General features: G+C 53.4%; 7 protein-coding genes across 7 annotated transcripts; 4 read left to right on the top strand and 3 right to left on the bottom strand.

Moving 5' to 3' along the window:
* The first annotated feature begins 91 nt into the window (after positions 1-91).
* BJX68DRAFT_226591 (uncharacterized protein) lies at positions 92-657 on the top strand. Its single transcript, XM_071038532.1, has one exon. It carries the CDS (start codon positions 350-352, stop codon positions 644-646), a length of 297 nt encoding a protein of 98 aa, XP_070904558.1. The 5' UTR covers positions 92-349; the 3' UTR covers positions 647-657.
* Positions 658-1,186: 529 nt separating this feature from the next.
* BJX68DRAFT_226590 (archaemetzincin) lies at positions 1,187-2,658 on the bottom strand (the record flags this gene model as incomplete). Its single annotated transcript, XM_071038531.1, has 1 exon — positions 1,187-2,658. A coding segment is annotated over one exon (1,331 nt), but the record flags the coding sequence as incomplete, so codon positions are not given.
* Positions 2,659-3,276: 618 nt separating this feature from the next.
* On the top strand, positions 3,277-4,059 carry BJX68DRAFT_262046 (HAD family hydrolase; the record flags this gene model as incomplete). Its single annotated transcript, XM_071044346.1, has 1 exon — positions 3,277-4,059. The coding sequence occupies one exon, from the start codon at positions 3,277-3,279 to the stop codon at positions 4,057-4,059; it is 783 nt and encodes a 260-aa protein (XP_070904556.1).
* A 533-nt stretch (positions 4,060-4,592) lies between these two features.
* Positions 4,593-9,440, top strand: BJX68DRAFT_276869 (ABC-2 type transporter-domain-containing protein; the record flags this gene model as incomplete). The annotated part of the gene is made up of 9 exons (XM_071048207.1): positions 4,593-5,109; positions 5,170-5,718; positions 5,774-6,261; positions 6,314-6,909; positions 6,965-7,328; positions 7,387-8,352; positions 8,411-8,597; positions 8,676-8,946; positions 9,029-9,440. The coding sequence occupies 9 exons, from the start codon at positions 4,593-4,595 to the stop codon at positions 9,438-9,440; spliced, it is 4,350 nt and encodes a 1,449-aa protein (XP_070904555.1).
* A 451-nt stretch (positions 9,441-9,891) lies between these two features.
* On the top strand, positions 9,892-12,979 carry BJX68DRAFT_117235 (Zn(II)2Cys6 transcription factor). Its single transcript, XM_071036042.1, has 12 exons — positions 9,892-10,024; positions 10,096-10,142; positions 10,206-10,260; positions 10,306-10,433; positions 10,493-10,508; positions 10,581-10,799; positions 10,869-11,134; positions 11,195-11,209; positions 11,262-11,444; positions 11,516-11,988; positions 12,077-12,440; positions 12,538-12,979. The coding sequence occupies exons 1-12, from the start codon at positions 9,964-9,966 to the stop codon at positions 12,781-12,783; spliced, it is 2,073 nt and encodes a 690-aa protein (XP_070904554.1). The 5' UTR covers positions 9,892-9,963; the 3' UTR covers positions 12,784-12,979.
* Positions 12,980-13,132: 153 nt separating this feature from the next.
* Positions 13,133-14,449, bottom strand: BJX68DRAFT_262044 (alpha/beta fold hydrolase; the record flags this gene model as incomplete). The annotated part of the gene is made up of 3 exons (XM_071044345.1): positions 13,133-13,342; positions 13,417-14,032; positions 14,097-14,449. 3 exons carry the CDS (start codon positions 14,447-14,449, stop codon positions 13,133-13,135), a joined length of 1,179 nt encoding a protein of 392 aa, XP_070904553.1.
* Positions 14,450-16,236: 1,787 nt separating this feature from the next.
* Positions 16,237-17,282, bottom strand: BJX68DRAFT_262043 (uncharacterized protein; the record flags this gene model as incomplete). The annotated part of the gene is made up of 4 exons (XM_071044344.1): positions 16,237-16,294; positions 16,346-16,705; positions 16,784-17,126; positions 17,216-17,282. The coding sequence occupies 4 exons, from the start codon at positions 17,280-17,282 to the stop codon at positions 16,237-16,239; spliced, it is 828 nt and encodes a 275-aa protein (XP_070904552.1).
* Positions 17,283-18,638: the final 1,356 nt, after the last annotated feature.

The following is an 18,638-nucleotide window of genomic DNA, read 5'->3' as shown; positions in this document are numbered from 1 at the left end:
GTGCCTGAGGCCCGACACTCGCGCTGGCTCCAGTTCGGATCGATACGGATATCGGTGTCCGACCTAGTATATATTCTGTATACTTAGGTCATGAAGAGCATGTATTTTGTGTTATGAATTGACACTACTCTAACCCTGTAACTGAGAAACTCCCTAAATGTCAACCTCTCCTACAGCCGCCGGACTCATCTATATATGTTCAGCAGTAACCTTGAACAAGAGGGAACGAACACGCACCACCCCATTCATCGGAGAACGCTCATATGAAGAACTCTACCACCGAATCTGCTCCACTGGTTCCCTCCACTCATCAAAGCCTCTGCTTTCTGTCTACGACATATCGTGATACATGAGGTCGCCCATGCGTTTACAGACATTCATATCGTCCAAGAGCCTATGGTTCATCTTGAGAATTCGAATACGGGATGTTCTCATTCTCGGGACTGCGAAGTGGCAGGCTATTGGGCACATAGAAGGGAGAGCAGCCCTCATCGGGCCGACTCAGCTGCTCCTCTTTCTAGTTGTCTACGCGTCGGATGTGGCTGACACCAGATTCCGCAGAGAAAGTGTGGGCGCTGTAGTAGTCGCATTGCCGGGAAGTCCAGCCTTGAGAGCAGAGGAAGGTATAGTTTTCCTGCCGGGATGATGGGAGTCAGGATGAATCGAGTTGGGGAGGAGGTGGTGGGGTGAGATATCGCTGAGGGGGACGACTACCGAGCTATATATGTATTTCTGTAGTTGGTATAATTGTGTCCGTGGGGTTGTTATTCAGTTTGTCTCGCGTGTCATTTGGGTTTGCTTTGGTTTATTGAGGCAGCGAAAATGTGGAAGGGATACAGGGGAAGACTAGAGGGGGTGGCGGACGTTTTTGTTTGCGGCAGCTTTATATGTGGCTTTTCTTGAAATATGCTCTCAGGAAAGCTAGGCCCTGTAGACTTGAACCGGTATATCATATGGTAGTTACTGATGAGCCACCGGTTCTCAAACCCTTGCTCTTTTGGCTACTACCCTACCATGAACTCAGATAGACTCCTTCGCATTGTTGACGCGAGAGAACAGTACATATATTCACTCTACCATAGGGCATAATACAAAGGTCGAGCTAAGTCTGATTAATGTAAAAAGTCGACAGGCGCAGGCGGTGGAAACATTATATGTTATACATACTAATAGTACCTACCTTTGGGTGAGAATGAGTATCTATGAATTTCTCCATGTAGGTAATCCGATATTTAGTGGTGGATAGACGGATATAAATATTTTCTTATGTTCAAGTTCGTCTATAGATCAGCAACGTCGACAAACTCTCTTCAATCGTGCTCAAGAATCAAACCCAACCCAACCTCTCACCCTGCAACGAAATCCTCAACCACGCCGCATACGCCGCAAAATGCGGTAAGTCTTTGATCTCCTCCCTCTCACAGAATTCCAGAAGCGCAGCGTATCGATCCGCCACCGTCGTCCGCGTGCTCGCAAGTACTTTGGCCAAATCCACCGGACATAGATAAGGCGGTTGCCGCATGTCTTCTGTGAGCGATGCACTGCCCTGCATGAGACAGGCGTAATACGTGCAATGGCCAACTCCGAAACAGTGGCCGACTTCGTGGCTCACTGTTCGGAGGATGCGGGCGAGCCAGAGGGTTGAGACGAGGGAAGGATCTGAAGATGTTGAGAGGCCTGTACCAAGTGTACTCGCGGAAGCCTCGACAAATGCTGCGACTGCCGCTTCAAGCGGTGGCTCATTCTTTGGTCCTCTACTGTGCCTGTCGACGCCCGAAAGTTTTGTCGTTCGGGGTCTCTTTTTAGAATCACCATGTGCTCTGCAGGTATCGTCGATAAACTGTTGACAGTGCGAAACGGGCCAGGGGTGATCCTCCTCCACCCTCTGCACGCCATCAAGAAGCGGATTATACCGAGCCGTCGAAACAACTGCAACACGACGACCGCCATACGCACGGCCGCAGACAAATATATCCTCGTCGTCCTCGAATAGATCGTGGTCCACCAGTAAACATAGGGCATACGCGTCGCTCGGAAGCATAACCATTGCGGCCTCGAGCAGATCTTTCAGATTGAGTTGGTATTGGTAGAGCCCGTCTGGCGAGGGACGGACGCGGATCTGCATACGCTGCTTTTGCGTGTTCAGCCAGATGCTGGACTTGGTCGAGGATGTAAACTCGCAGTGCCGGGATTGGAGTTCTTTGACCGGCAAGCCATGGTAGAAGGCTGCGAGGAAGTCTATGACATCTTGCATTCCGGGCTTTGTTGGCATTTGGCCCTGCTGAGGTGCCCCGACACCTTCTGGCTTTGCCCCGGAACGGATATCCGGATTGACATGCTCGTCAACAGCTGGACAGGCGACGTAAATCGTTCTGCGCCGCGAGGTGACTTGGTTGCGAACACCGAGCCAGGCCTGCAAGTCCTGTGGCGGGTCCGGGTCTACCGCGAGATCATCATCGGGTAGGACCAGCGGCGCTGGGAAACTCTGGATATCGGTTCTCGTCCGTGGGATAGCAACTTTTGAACCAGGTTTGGGCTCCGCAGCGGCCAGCCGATTCTCCTCGCTAGGCTGTTGGTATTTACACTGAGCTGCGTGAGGAGAGCTTGCGTAGCTGAGTACTTTGTGGAAACAGGTCCGCTCGTCTCGTGGGGGCATGCTGGTCGAGATGGCTGCCAAGTTAAGAAGCCTCAGGAATCTGCGGTGGGACTTGGAATGATCGCCTAGTGGCTTGGCTTATCGTACGCTGCTAGGTACGGAGTATATGCCGCCTATCCGAAATGCTGCACGGCACAGTAGATTATTATTCTTACAGAGATCATCAGAGCTCTCGAAGCGGCGACAATACCGCCAAAGACACGATTTGGGCGTTGGTAAGTCTAACATAACCACGAATGTACATCCCAGCTAACCAAGCAGCTGTGGCAGTACTTGTCATACTGGTATAGAACAGTATAATGCCAAAGTACGGATCGATGCGATGCCTATCACTTTTGAATCCAGGTTATTAATGCCCGCTCGATACTCATGTTCTCATCAGCGCAGTTGATTTTCCTACCCTGCCACAATATTACCTTGTGACTGGACCAAAATGGCGTCAGAGGGGCGTTTCAACATTCGTTCAACCAACCCCGCTCGTGCAAAGATAAGAGTCTGCCAATGCCCCTGCTCATCAATAGAACGGACAAGACAAGAGGCCAGAGCACCAGAGTAATATAACCCAACTCGTACACCTCACATGCCGAAAGGCCTGATATACCTCACCACTAGAAACGAACATGATGCAAAACCCATCGCTCGCACGGAGGTCGACAGGGAAGCTTATTCTCCTAGACCTAGACGGCACGCTCTTCGACCATTACCATTCTCTAAGGTGCGCCATCTCCGCCATCCAAGATGAATGGCCTCTGCTTGCCAGCCACAGCCGGGATGCGCTTATCGCCGTGTACAACTGTGCCCTGCAGCAAGCCTACGACAAATACCTCAACAAGGAAATCACATACGAAGAAACAGACGCGCTAAAAGTCCAAGAATTCTTCTCCGCCCTGGGCCTCCCCAATCCAAGCCCCGACGAGATTGTCAGGTTCCGCAGCATCTACAAACCCGCATACAGGTCCAACCGACGAGCCACCCCGGGTGCTGTGGAAACCCTAGTCCGCCTCCGGAAATCCGGGTACAAACTGGCCGTCGTGACGAATGGCCAAAGTGAAGACCAGACTGCAAAGGCCGAGGCTATCGGAGTCCGCCATCTCGTTGACGCGATATTCACATCTGAGCAGGCGGGGGCTCCCAAGCCGGATGGGCGCATATTTGAGATGGCTCTTGAGGCATTCGGGGTGATCCCGCATGAAGCGTATATGGTTGGGGACTCAATCGACTCGGATATTTGGGGAGGTATGGATGCAGGCATTAACACGATTCTGTACGATCCACTAGCCCAGGACTCAGAGCGATGTTTATTCGGCGTGCAGGTCCCCGTCATGCAACACATGGGACAGCTCCTTGGGCACTTTGGTCTCCAAGGCGGGTTGACTGTTACTGGGGAGTATACTAATAAGTAGACTAGTATAACAGGCACTGGCGTGCGTCGTGGGCGCATTGACGCAGGGGCAGTATAGCTGTGCTGAGGGCATTTCCGTAGTCTGTGTAGTCTGTGTAGTCTGTGTAGTCATGTTGGTTTCCTATTTTCTTGCCCTGACAAGATATTAGAGATGAGACATAGACATTTCCTACCAGATTATTTCGTTTATGAAAAGAAGACTCCTGCAGTCTGATTCAAGGCACACACGCACTACTGCAGATTAAATCAGACTGATCGGGCATTGCGGAAAAGAAAGCGAGAAAGCGAACCCCGAATGAGCACCAGCGACACCCACACATAATGACTGGCTCATTATGATTTTGTACTGATTTTAATTTGTTTTTCTCTACACGCAACACATCATGCTACGGTGGTGAAGAGCGGGCTTGGCAGTGGCTGAAGTCCGCGTTGTGAGACGGACGGCGGGCTTCACGGCTTGGCACCCACAGTATATAGTTGCAGGGATACAGTACAAGTCCAACAACTAAACCCTCTTCGCTGACAGCACGCAAGATGATAGACCCAAACGTCAATCAACGTCTGCAAGACGACCTTCAAGACCTCGCGCGCCAACTCACTCAGCCCTCCCACGCCTCGTCCCACGAAGTCAATGCATACAACCCCAAACCTGGCAGTAATCTCGATCCACAGTCGCCAAACTTCGACGCGCGTGCGTGGGTCAAGGCTGTTATTAAACTGTCCCAGGGTGATCCTGACGCTGCGCCACCGCGCTTCCTGGGCGTTGCATTCAAGGCTTTGAGCGCGTATGGTTCGTCGAGCGGCAGTGAGCGCCAGTTGACGGCTTTGAACGTGGTGCCTAAAGCCATCTCTTCTTTCGCAGGGTTGTTAGGGGCAAACCGCAAGGGAAATTGGGTTGACATCCTACGGGACCTGGAGGGCGTTGTTGAGCAGGGAGAGCTTCTGCTCGTCCTTGGTCCTCCAGGTTCGGGATGCTCCACGTTCCTGAAGACGCTCGCTGGCGAAACTAGCGGGTTTGAAATTAGCAAAGACGCCTACCTGAACTATAGAGGTTGGTCCGCTCTACACTTTCCCTAGTTGACTTGGTTTGCTGATACTGTTCTCCCGCCAGGTATCGCCCGCAAACACATCCAAGGCTCCCTCCGAGGCGACGTCCTCTACAACGCCGAAGTCGACGCCCACCTCCCCCACCTCACAGTCGGCGAAACCCTAACATTCGCCGCCCAATGCCGCTCAGCGCGCCACATCCCCGGCGGCACCCCTCAAGGCCAAGCCAGCAACACAATGCGCGACGTAATGATGTCCATCTTCGGAATCAGGCATACCCACAGCACCCGCGTCGGCGACGACTTCGTCCGTGGAGTCAGCGGTGGCGAGCGGAAACGCGTGAGTATTGCGGAAGCAGCGCTAAGCGAGGCGAAGCTCCAGTGCTGGGACAATTCGACCCGCGGCCTGGATAGCGCGAATGCGATTAATTTCTGTCAGAATCTGCGGGTGCAGGCGGATCTGCTTGGTGTGGCGAGTGCAGTTGCGCTGTATCAGGCACCGCAGGCGGCGTATGAGCTGTTTGATCGGGTTATTGTGCTTTATGAGGGGAGGCAGATCTTCTTTGGGAAGGTGGAAGAGGCAAGAGGTTATTTTGAGAGGCTGGGCTTTGAGTGTAAGCTCCGCCGAGAAACACTGGTGTTTCAGGCTGACCTAGACCTTTATGACAGGCCCGGACAGACAGACCACGCCGGACTTTCTCACGTCAATGACAAGCCCTGGCGAGCGGCGTCCAAGGCCTGGATACAAAAACAAGGTTCCCCGGAGCCCAGACGAGTTCGCGGCCAGATGGGAGCAAAGTCAGGCTCGACAGAGTCTGCTCAAAGTGCTCAGTGCATACGAGGACAAGCATCCGTCTGCCGAGCGTCTTGAGGAATTCAAGACATCTCGCCGTGCGGAGCAGGCAAAAAGCCAGCGGGCCAGCTCGCCATATGTGATCTCGTACCTTCAGCAAGTACGCCTGACTGTCTGGCGTGGGTACAGGCGACTACTGGCAGACCCTGGATTCACTGTCGCCTCGCTCCTGTTCAACGTTATTGTTGCCCTCCTGCTTGGCAGCATGTACTATGATTTGAAACCGGACACTTCGTCTCTCTACTACCGCGGAGGCATAGTGTTCTACGCGCTCTTGTTTAACGCGTTTGCCAGCCAGCTCGAGGTAAGCCTGTTGTTACGAATCGCAGAGCCCCAGCCCCGCTAACAGCAACCAGGTCCTAACCGTCTACGCCGAACGCCCCATCGTCGAAAAGCAAAACCGCTACGCCTTCTACCACCAATCCGCACAGGCAATCGCAAGCTACATCATGGACCTCCCCTACAAAACAATCAACATGATTGTCTTCAACCTCGTCATCTACTTCATGTCGAACCTCCGCCGCGAAGCAGGCGCTTTCTTCTTCTTCTGCCTGACAACATACATCCTCACCCTCGTCATGTCGTGCCTCTATCGCTTGCTGGCGAATATCACCCGTGCAGCGTACCAGGCGATGGTCCCCAGTGCGATCTTGAGTCTGGGGTTGATTATATATACGGGGTATACGATCCCTGTGGAGTATCTTCCGGGGTGGTCGAGGTGGATGAATTACGTTAATCCGTTTGCGTATGCATTTGAGGCACTCATGGTGAATGAGTTTCATGGGAGGATGTTTTCCTGTGCTGAGGTTGTTCCTCGTGGGGCCGGGTATCAGGGTTTGTCTGATGAATCGAGGGTCTGCGCGGCCGTTGGTGCGATCCCTGGGTCTACGATTGTTAGTGGGGACAGCTATATCGCGTTGACGTTTGGGTACTACAACGAGAACAAGTGGAGGTCCGTGTTACCCGTTCCTACTTGCCCTTGTCGGGTTATGCTAATGATACCACAGAGACGTCGGAATACTGATCGCTTTCTTGGTTTTCTTCTTCGGCGTATACCTCATCGCTGCCGAGTATGCGAAGCCACCGCGGAGCAAGGGCGAGGTGCTCGTCTTTTCTTCTCGCAAGCTGCCGCATCATTCCAAGACCAACGCACATGATCTGGAGTTGCAGCCTACTGGACGGGGAGATACTCTCCACGCAACCAGGGACACATACATCGGGTACGATGTTGATCGACCTAGGTCGACAGAGAACGCCGCGATATTCCACTGGGAGGACCTGTGCTACACCGTAAGCATCAAGGGCACGGAACGCCGTATCCTCGACCACGTTGACGGCTGGGTCAAGCCTGGTGCATCAACTGCTCTCATGGCAAGTACAGTTACAGCCCTTTTGACTACGCCATTCGCTGACGAACCGGCTTGATTAGGGAGTATCCGGCGCTGGCAAAACCACGCTCCTCGACGTGCTCGCAAACCGAGTCTCCGTTGGCGTCGTCTCCGGCAGCACATTCATCAATGGTGCACCAACCGACTCCTCCTTCCAGCATCGCGTCGGCTACGTACAGCAGCAGGATCTCCACCTCAGCACGATGACCGTCCGCGAAGCACTCGAGTTCAGTGCCCTCCTACGGCAATCAGCCGAGATAGCCACGAAAGAAAAACTAGACTACGTCGACTACGTAATAGAGCTTCTCGAGATGCAGTCCTTTGAGCACGCCGTGATCGGAACCCCTGGGGAAGGCCTAAACGTTGAGCAGCGCAAACGGCTCACAATTGGCGTAGAACTTGCCGCGAGACCGCAGTTACTCCTGTTTCTTGATGAACCGACCTCGGGACTAGACTCCCAGACATCCTGGGCAATTCTGCAACTAATCAAGAAGCTGACTGCGAGCGGCCAGGCGGTCCTCTGTACGATCCATCAACCATCGGCGTTGCTATTCGACCAATTTGATAGGCTCCTGTTGCTTGCGCCTGGAGGTAAAACAGTGTACTTTGGGGATCTGGGGACGAACTCGAAGACGCTTATTGAGTACCTGGAGAGGAACGGAGCACCGATGTGTCCCCCTGGAGCGAACCAAGCCGAGTGGATGCTGGATGTGATCAGACAGTCGACCGATGATGAGCACAAGAACTCTGACTGGCACCGGGTTTGGCGGGAGAGCCCTGAGTTTCGCGCCGTCAAAGCTGAGCTGAGTCGTCTACGCGGCCTTGCTGCAGAAGCAGAGAACGGAGACGGAGACGGCACGCTGGGCGCACCTAGCGAGCCCTCGCAGCATCGTGAATTCGTCGCCTCGTACTGGAGGCAGTTCTGCGTGGTCCTTGATAGGACAGGGAAACATTTCTGGCGGTCGCCTGGATATCTCTGGTCGAAGATTGCTTTGGTTGTCCTCTCGGTGAGTTCTCTCTCTACCCTACTCGTAGACATGACATCGCTAACGGCAATATGCAAAGTCTCTCTACATTGGTCTCAGCTTCCGCGCAAAGAACTCCATTCAGGGCCTCTCAAACCAGCTCTACGCGATCTTCATGTTTCTCGTCATGTTTAACAACATCAACGAGCAGATTATGCCCATGTTCGTGCCGCAGCGGTCTTTATACGAGACCCGCGAAAGGCCGTCGAAGATCTACCACTGGACAAGTACGTACTGAGCTCAGTCCCATCTTGATGCGTTCATCCTCTGCTTCTTAAAACCATTGCATACTGACGGCCGTATAGCATTCCTCCTCTCCAACATCCTCGTCGAGGCCGGCTGGAACACACTCATGTCTGTCCTCATCTACGTCTGCTGGTACTACCCCATCGGATTTGTCGGCAACACCGCAGTCGAAGACCGGGAGATCAGGGGGTTCCTGGTCTTCCTGTTTCTGTGGATGTTCATGCTCTTCACCAGCACGTTCTCGCATTTTGCCATCACGTGGGTGCCGAATGCGGAGATTGGAGGGGTCATCGCGAGTCTGCTGTGGATGTTTTGTTTGGTCTTTTGCGGGTAAGTCTCGAAACCTGCCAGGGATGACAAGAAGATAGGCGATGGATAGAGGGCATACATACTCACACTGCAACTTACCTAGCGTCGCAATCCCCAAAGCCGACTTCCCCACCTTCTGGAAATTCATGCACCCCGTCTCCCCCGGCACATATCTCGTCGGCGGGGTCATGTCCGCAGCCCTCGGCGGCGCAAACGTAACTTGCACAGAGACCGAGATGCTCGAGATCGCGGCCCCCTCGAACCTTTCCTGCGGCGCGTTTCTGGATCCCTTCGCGACCGAGACGGGGGGCAACCTCCTCAACCCGGACGCGACGGATACGTGTCGGTACTGTGTGATTTCAACGACGGATCAGTTCCTCTCTAGGTTTGATATCTACTATAAGGATGCGTGGAGGAATTTTGGGGTGCTGTGGGTTTATATACTCTTTAATGTGGCCGCTGCGGTAGCATTGTATTGGGTGTTTAGGGTGCCGAGGAGGGGCCGAAAACAGTAGTATATACTAGGTAGATTGTATGGGGGAGACTAGATGTTTATTTTTATTCTGTTATTAGATAGAGGAAGAGTTTTACAGCATAGGATTTTGTATACGATATTATCAGGACCCCAGTTCCTTGTTCTTCGCGAGCCCCAAGTGATGGCATGATAGTCTTCCCTTTACACATATCAATGTATGTCTCAATATAATCACTATCAAGCAATCCACTCTTTTGTCGATGACTCCCCTGATGATCAGTGATGGAGTAATCATCAATATGGTACCTACTTCATTGCCTCGCGCAATTCATTGTCGAGCCCCCATGCAGCCAAGGCCTTGGCTTTGTAACTGAGCAGTGAGTGGTCGAGAGCTCATACGAGCAATGCAATTGGCATAGCCGACCCACATCCATTTCAACACTCAGGCGCCTGCGTCGTTCGGGTCTGAAACCGTCGCATCACCCACGACCCCGCAGCCCACCGAACACCCCTCCCTCCCCTTTCCAGACCAAGACGACCCCACGTGGAACCAGGAACTAGATATGTCGCTGAAGCTGAACAGGTCATGCGACCAATGCAGACACCGCAAAATCCGATGTATCAGTAAGCATCTGGTCTCCCGATATCTATCTGAATGCCTACGAGTCCGCGCGCTGACAATATGCCGACTACAGTTCCAGACGCGGATTCTGGCTCTCGGGCCAATTGCACGTACTGCTCAGTGAGACCCCGATGATCAATGGATATCTACGTAGAAGAGAGCTGTACCAACAGTCGACATTAGAAACGCGGACAGACCTGCACATTTAGTGTCTTTCGGCGGAAAGCGCGAGTTATAGGCAGGGCGATTTCCTTGTTGTTTGATACTCTCTGACAGTATGCAGTCCCTACATTGCAACCTACCAGCACACAGTCTGCTGCCCACGGTGGCTTGGGCGAGTTATATATCGATCGTCTTCTGCATGACGGGCCCGAAGATGTCGCGGTTTCTGATGAATCGAGCGTATTTACTGTAAGTCAATCACAAAGTAGATCTGGCACTGGCGACGACTCATACTTATCGTCTTGCAGATGCCCGCTGAGCACGGTACGTCCCTGGCATCTTGAACATAAATCATACATAGCTAGTTATGTTCCAATCCCGTATTGACAAGCGCAGTCGCCAGCTCCGGCCTGGCATTCTTCTCTGAACAGAAAGTGCTCTCCCTCACGCAGCGGATCGGCGACTCTCGCCTGCAGGATGTGGTTCGGAAGTTGGATGACTTTATCCTGCACCGTCTTGGGCTCCCCCCTGTCTCGTCATTGGCGCGTATTCAATTCCGGAATCCCATCCAGGATGTCCACATCCCTGCTGATGAGGCCAAAGCAAGTATTGAAGGTGACTTGACTGCAGCTACGGGATATCTAAAACCTCCCATACTATATTTCTGCCGCTAACCATGCATAGCCTTCTTCACAAACTTGCACTCAATATACCCATTCCTCGATCGCTCGGATTTCGAAGCTCAGGCGCTCAGCGCCACATTGTCCGAGCACCTCACGCGCAATCCCAGCTTCTCAGCGCTCTACCACGCCATCCTAGCACTCGGGAGCCAATTCCTCGCTAACGGGACATTCGAGCCGGGAAAGGGACGGTCATGGGCTCTCTTCCAGGTCGCCCTCAGCCATATGAGTGATATAATCCTACCGCGCGAGTCGATTGAGAGCGTTCAAGTCTGTCCCTCCTTCGGGCCATTCCGGCATTTTGGCATTCGGCGCTAACTGTTCTTGCAGGCCTTGACAGCCATGGTAAACATCCGGTGCACATTGTTCAGGGGATTCCAAACTGACTGCGAAACAGTCCATCTATGCGATGAACACCTGCGCCCTGCAGCTTGACGATTATCTCATTTCCCACGCTGCCCGCATGGCCATCACCCTGCGGTACCACAAGAACATGGACCTCGAGCCAAAACATCTGAGAGTATTCTGGGTGATCTACGCCCTTGAAAAGCAACAGACCATGCATGGCCGCGCGTGTTCCGTGCGTGACAGCCATAAACACCCCCCTCTCGCCCTCAACGTGCGCTCTTTCTAACCAAGTACGCCAAGTAGATAATCCCCGACGAAGACATCAGCTGCGCCGTCCCGCCATTCCCCGAGGCCCAATTCGGCGGGCCCAACTTCAACTGGTTCATGGCCTACATCCGGATCGGCCGAATCAGTTCGATCGTGTGCACCTCACTCTTCTCGACGAGCGCGCAGCTCACCTCGCCTGAGCGCCGGCGGTGCTCCATCGAATCCATCTGGGGCATGTTGGAGGCGTGGCGTCAGTCGCTGCCGCTGGCATTTAGACCGGGAGACGCCACTCAGTTTCCCTCTGGGGCTCCTTGGGTCGTTCGGTTGGCTGCGTTGCAGCTGCATTATAGTTACTACCATGTGGTGATTGCGCTTGATCGCCTCTCGCTGTACCTGAATCGCGACGATGCGGAGAAGGCGCGGGAGAGTAAGGCGCGGCTGATGGGCACCGCGCGAACAATCATCGAATTGACGCGGTTCATCGAGATCCAGCCTCATGTGCCGATTTTGTACGTCTACAAACTCAAATACCCCACCAATACGCCCCAGAAATTCCCCGTCGAACTACAAACTACAACTAACCTGTGTGGGCCACAGCATCCTAGCCGTCCTCCCCGTCTCCGCAGTCTTTATCCTCTTCGACCTCGTCATCCATAACCCATGCCACCCGGAATCCCAAGCGAACTTGCTGTTCCTCGAGACGGCAGCGGGCTATTTCAGCCTCGTGGATATCGCCTCGAACAACGCGCTTCCGGGGTCCCTCATGGCGGAGTTTCCACACATCGCGCGGCAGTACTACTGGAATGCTCAGAAGCCGGTGGTGGAGGGAGTAGCCAGAGAGGGACTCGGGTCCACTCACGGTTTTGATGCTGGTACTGACCGGGGTCTGGGAATGGGAGTTGGAATTGGGATTGGGGCTCGTGAGCAGGGTAATGGCGATGGCAATCATCATCCGCATCTGGTCTGTTTTGCACGCGCACGTCCTTGCCCTCTCTCCTCTCTCCTGATTCTCGCCCGCGACCAATTAATACTAATACTAATCCACACCCAAATTTCAGGACCCTCAGTCCCATCTTTCTATGCCTCCGCCTCCTCCGCTAGCAACAGGATCGACGACACAGTCCCACAACCTCGACCTCGCCCTCGACCTGGACCTGGACCTTGATTACCCAGTCCCAATCGACTTTGAATCCATATCAGACCTCCAAACTGTGGACTCGCTCGATCTCCGGACGATGTTTGGCTGGGCGTTTTCCGAGTACGATGTCGTTGGAGAAGGGTTCGACCAGCCCGTGGATGGCTGACCTGACTTGGGATATCCGGTTGGATAGAGGGCCTCGTGCGTGGGGTCTTATCATTCTTTTTAATGGCGGTTTTCAGTATCCTAGCGTAGAGCTGAGCCTGACACGTTGAGGGTGGTTCTTAGATGGTCGGTACAGTAGAATGAATGGGCTCGGCCATGGTTTTAGCGAGCCCTGCTGTGACCAACAAAGCTGAATGCGGACAAATCGGTATCTGATGGTGACTACTCAGTCCAGTGCGATTCATGGAAGCTAATTACCATGTACAAGTACACAAGTATGTGCACACCTCTCTCTCTTCTTCCCTCACTGTAAACACATCCTCCCTCAAGGCCACCTCAAAGCCCCAAGCCTACAGGCCCTTCGCGTCCAAGTACCCAAAGATGGCCTCGAAATGGCCCGTCGCATTGTGATGCATGGTCAATGCATGCCCACTTCCCTCCTGGATATGCACCTCGACATCAGAGGCCGCAGGAAACATATCGTTCCTGATGGCATCATAGTCGTACGATCCCTTGCAGTCTCCAGAACAGGTTCCAAAGTCGTACTCGGCGAGGGCGAACTACACCAAGCAGATAAGTCAGTCAATCGAGAACAGCAAACAGTATTATGCGACAACTCGGTAAGTTAACTTACCAAAAGAGGCCCCTTGTAGTTCAGAGCAGGCGTCGCTAGGACAGATCCCAAGCTGAGGAACTCGCCGATAGTACCGGTTTCCTTGATCTTCTCTCCGTACTTGAGCAGCTTCTCGTCAAAGTGCCCCTTCTTGAAGAAGATCTGTTGCACATTGCTCAAGGTCGCCTGAACCAGGTATCCACTGCCGCGGTCGCCGAATCTCGTCTTATCGTGGGTCTTTGCGTGTTCAAGCCCGAAGGCTGACTGCCCCGTCTGTCCCAGCTTGCCCTGGGTGATTAGGCCGGTCGAGATGGCGCCGTCGACAATCTCACCGTATTTCGAGAGGACGCCGATGGTAACTGCGGAGCCGAGCGAGTGGCCGACGAGGACAATTTTCTCAAAGTCGGGGATATCGGCATGTTTACCTTTGATGGATTTCGCGAGGTCCCCAGAGCGAGCACGGACAGTCAGCTCCTTGAGGATCTCGAGTTCAACGGGGCCCTGGACGACCTCGTATGCGTCGGGCTTGCTGGATTTGCCGACGCCCAGGCGGTCGTAGGTGAGGATTGAGTAGCCGGCCTTGAGGGCTGCGTCCACGTAGGAGTATTTCTCTGGTTCAATCTCGGAGTCCCAGTATCTGCGAAGATTCGTTAGCTGAACCCGATTGTACACATCCATGGCTTTGGGGTGGAAGAACGCACTGCTTATCAAACGCAAATCCATGCGTCGCAATCTGCAGAATCCCACTCTTATCCGCCTTCTTGTCCTTGGGGACGCAGAGCTGCGCATTGATCGAAAACGTGTCCTGGACCTTCTTGACGCCCTTGATGCGCTCCGTGATATTGGGCGAGGTCCAGGTCTCCAGATCCCAGATCCAGTCGACGGCGTCAATGTTGCTGTCAACGCGGGGCGTTTCGTAGATGGAGTTCTCGGCGGTAACTGGCACGGCGATGTCAAATGTGACGCACGACCTGCCTCTGTTGTTGGAGGGGGCAGCCGAGGCTGTGTTGGTAAGTGCCAGGAGGGCAGTTGCGAAAGGTATCAAGGATGCCATATTAGCTTTCCAAAGCCGGGAGCTGTTATGATTGATTTTGGTGTAGCTGGATTGCTGTGAATCAGACCTTGATGGCTTGGTCTACCCCTTATATACCCGTTGCCGCGTATAGTCCTGCATCGAGTCGGGCGTATTGTCCTCGAGGCTTGGAATGCCCGGCCTAGCTTCGAAAACGGATACCTTCTACACACTATACTTTTTCACGACTCAATAAGCTTGAATCCAACCTCTGACGACATAATGCCATTCGGATTGGGGGAGCGTAAGGTACCTGAGGAGGCAGTCGCCGCCAAGGCGAGTATGCGTATCCGTATAGAGCTTCGCCACGCCACACCACGGCCGTGATCCGCGATATATCGCGGGCCGGACAAGGGCCGATCCCGAGATCTGTAAGCGGGAGGAATCTGACCTTGATTCTGGTATGGTCTGGTGCACTGGTGCCTGGAAATCACACCACCCCGCTTACTCCCCCTACCTCTTGGGCACGGCCAGTATGCCGCCCTGACAGGCACGATTTGGAATAACCCCCGCAGGTCATGTTGAGCGGGACTGTCGTGTTTGCATAGCCACATTGCATAGTTGATATACCGCTGTAGAGGGCGGAGTCCCGACGCGGCCGCGGGCAGGGATCGATACGCACCCGCACTCACCGTTTCGGCAATGTACCTAGGTAGGTGAGACATCGCTATTCGTCATATCTGTGGCCACTAGCCATGCTGCCATCTATGCAGCAATTATGTCGTGCGGGGTTTTGCGCCTATTACCAGCTTGCCGCCCTTCCTTACAATTCTTTCCGCTTGCCTTGCTCAAACCCGCTTTATTTGTCAGGGGCACATCCAGGGACACTCCGTCGTGATAGCATAGCTTCGCCGTTGATTGTCGAACATTATGGTATTCGCCGGTGTGGAAAATGGGCCGCAAAATGCAGTATCAGGAAGACCAGTGCCCTGTGAGCAACTCCGGTATAAGCTCCATGGGCATCACGGACTCCTGTATTATAGTGGGCAGTACATGATAGTTTTTGGTCCCTTCTGTCCCTGGTGAGAGATGATGAAACGACCATATTGTGTGTCTCGATCGAAGACATGGAGGATTGCAATACAGGACCAAGCGTTCCCCGAAAGCGAGAAGAGTCTACGGGAATCATCGGCATGTCTGACGCCCCGCATGTTTTCTAATTCTCGAGTACGAGAGAGGAAGGTACGCCTGTTGCCTCGGATACAACAACCTAGGTCGCACTTTCCTTATGGAATTGATATAAACAATGGACAGTATAAAGGGAAGGAACGCCTGTTACCCCGGGTATGCGAGGACCTGGCTCGCACCTTCCCTGCGGGATAGACGTAAACAATGGATGGTATAGAGGAACGGAGCGACGGCTGTCTATGGCCACCTGGGCGATGCCGCTTTGTTCTCTGCTGGCTGGTTTATCCGCCGCAATAATAGGAAGGCTTAGCTAGCACTAGTATGTACTTCGGGGATCCAAACAGTGGTCAGGGCTTGAAAGCTGATGAAATAACTGTATATAAACATCAGCAGAAGAGAGTCTGGCCGAACATTTCAGGGCCGTTGATGATACTGTAGCAGTGGTGGAGATGCTGTATTATCAGGTCTTACTTTGCTCGTTACCATATTGGGTTAACTATGCGGTCCTACTGACTCGATGCATAGTGACAAGTAGAGTGCAGTTCGCTTTTACTACCACCTGCAGAGAGTTCATTAACGCAGTGAAGTCGATCAAGACTGATCGACAGTACCATCTCTACCATGACTGGAGCATACAGAATCTACAACTTCCCCCTCGCAAGACGACTTCCACCATCGACAACCAGATCAACTCCAGTCCTAATACCCGATTAGCAACCATTCTGCGGAACAAAGGAAAAAGGACCTTACACATAATTCGCCCCCGGACTAACCAAAAACAACACCGACGCCCCGATATCGTCGGGGACACCCAATCTTTGCCTCGGATACCCCTTCCGCAACTCCTCCTCACCACCCAACTTCTCAATGAGTCCATTCGCCAGCTTCGAGGGGAAGAATCCCGGCGAAAGACTGTTTGCCGTGATATTCTTGGGACCCAGTTCGACGGCGAGGTTCCGCGCGAGATGCGTCGCTGCGGCTTTCGAGGCCGAGTACATGATTGTCCCGTTCTCACCCGTGTGCGAGACCACGGTGCCCGCGACGGAACTGACGATTACGACGCGCGAGGGGGAGGTGGGTGTTCCGGATGCTTGGAGCATAGGTGTGAATCTACGAGTGGATTAGCATTTGAGTTAACTTGGACACGACACGACACTCGGCGGTTGAGCGTATAGAGACGAGACATACAATCGCACCAGATTAAAGACCCCCCTCACATTCAAATCAACAACCTTCTGACTCGCCCAATCCGGCGAGCTCTCAAACGGCCCACCCCACGTCGCGCCCGCATTCGCAATCAGGATATCGAGCTGCGACTCTTTCTGCTTTACCTGCTCGACAAGCGCCTGGATCTCCTCTGTCGCCGAGACATTTGCGGCGATCCCGATGGCTTTGCCTTTTATTCCGGGCAGGGCGTTTAGCTTGTCGACGGCTTCGCGGACACCGGGTTCTTTGCGGGCGGTTATAAAGACTGTGCGGGCGCCGGCGCGGAGGAGGGCGGTTGCGATGTGTAGGCCCAGGCCGCGCGACCCTGGTTGAGCTATTGTTAGTTCGTTCTGGAAATATACAGTCTGGAGTATGGGGAGTATTCCGGGGACGGGTGGACAGGGAGGTGTGTACCGCCAGTCACCAGCGCGACCTTGCCGGTTAGATTAAAGTAGTTATCGAAGCCTGGAAGGTCGGACATGATGATGATTAATTGTATGTTCCATCGAGTGTTCAGCGATGATGGATGTGCTATTTGAGCGATGGATGGACCTCGGGAGCGAGGCATCTTATCCGACCCCGCAATCCAAGAGCCGACGGGGCCAATCACCACGCGCTGCGCTCCAGCATTTGACCATGAACATAGGCGACATAGTATGAGTCGGTGGAGTTAGATATGTTCTTCAGGACATGCTGAGAGGAACACTTTTGGCGACTCCTTCCTCAGATTGTAAGGTGTTGGTACAAGCAGGCAGAGGGATATGCCGAAGAGCCCTCAATGCCCCAACTATATATAATCGGGCGAGGGCCAAGAATCTAGACTGCTGGACACACAAAATGAAGAGAGAGCATGCAGGGGTCAAAGATTCCCTCGGGTCTTGGTGCTGTAGGAACATTCACCCTTTCTTCAAGGCCAGTAATCTATTACCAAGTACCGTGGAAGGACTGGCGCAGGGTAGAATGTTATAAATGACAGGTGGAGAAATCACACTTTTAGCCTCCACCCCGAAGAAACACATGCCAAAGGGCAAAGGAAAGAGGCTGACCTCGACTGGAGCTGAATCGAAGACTTGGAGCTGTCGCAATCCTCATCCTTGCGCGCACCAGAGCCAATCGGCGTAGTTGTGCCAACTCTCCTTCCGCACCTGGACAGCAGCCAGCTTCAGCCACCAACAGCGTATTTAGGTATATAGGTAGAGAGGTCACTTTCGTGACCTGTCATGCATTATAGGTGATTTATTGCTTGCTGCAGATATACATCAATACTCGTCGGCAGCTGACGTAGACCTGACCTGCGAGGCACTTGGGTGGCTTGGAGAATTCGCCATGTGAAATCTAAGCGCTGCCATGGCTATGGCGCCAGGGGTGCAGGACACGAGTGGCGAGCTGAGGTCCACGGGTAAAGATCTCGAGGCGGCTGACGTACCTGGAGGCATGTCTACATCTTGCGACGAACAGCGGGGCTTGGACCGAGTACGGAGGACATTGGGAGATCGAGATATCGAGGCAACGAGATTTTCGATCGCGGTTGGTCGGGTGGTTGCTTATCATTCGGTTCGAGATGGCTGGTTCGTGCCTTGTGGCTTCGATGATGCCCGCGAGTGACTGGTCCGTCTCACCTACATACTATACCATGTACATGCACATGCACTTGTTTGTCACATCGAGAGCTCCAGGAATTGTGACGGGCCCTCGAAGGCTGATACTGTGCAGATGCAATGCAAAAGGGGATGATGGATGCCATGCAAACAGCATGCGGCCTGCAGTTTGTGGAGCGTTCGCTGAAGCGTGCTGATGACCTGCATGGCGTTGCTTCGCTATAATACAAATCAAGACT

Source organism: Aspergillus pseudodeflectus (assembly GCF_044049435.1).
Source record: "Aspergillus pseudodeflectus strain CBS 756.74 chromosome Unknown BJX68scaffold_3, whole genome shotgun sequence".
NCBI lineage: Eukaryota > Fungi > Ascomycota > Eurotiomycetes > Eurotiales > Aspergillaceae > Aspergillus > Aspergillus pseudodeflectus.
The sequence above is the reverse complement of the archived record's forward strand: the minus strand, read 5'-3'. Positions and strand labels throughout refer to the sequence as shown.

Bases quoted from the DNA above. Each gene is read 5' to 3' on its own strand.
- BJX68DRAFT_117235 (XM_071036042.1), top strand. From the start codon at position 9,964: ATGTCGCTGAAGCTGAACAGGTCATGCGACCAATGCAGACACCGCAAA. The intron at 10,261-10,305 runs GCAGGGCGATTT...GACAGTATGCAG, and splicing joins GCGGAAAGCGCGAGTTATAG to TCCCTACATTGCAACCTACC. The intron at 10,800-10,868 runs GTGACTTGACTG...AACCATGCATAG, and splicing joins GGCCAAAGCAAGTATTGAAG to CCTTCTTCACAAACTTGCAC.
- BJX68DRAFT_226591 (XM_071038532.1), top strand. From the start codon at position 350: ATGAGGTCGCCCATGCGTTTACAGACATTCATATCGTCCAAGAGCCTA.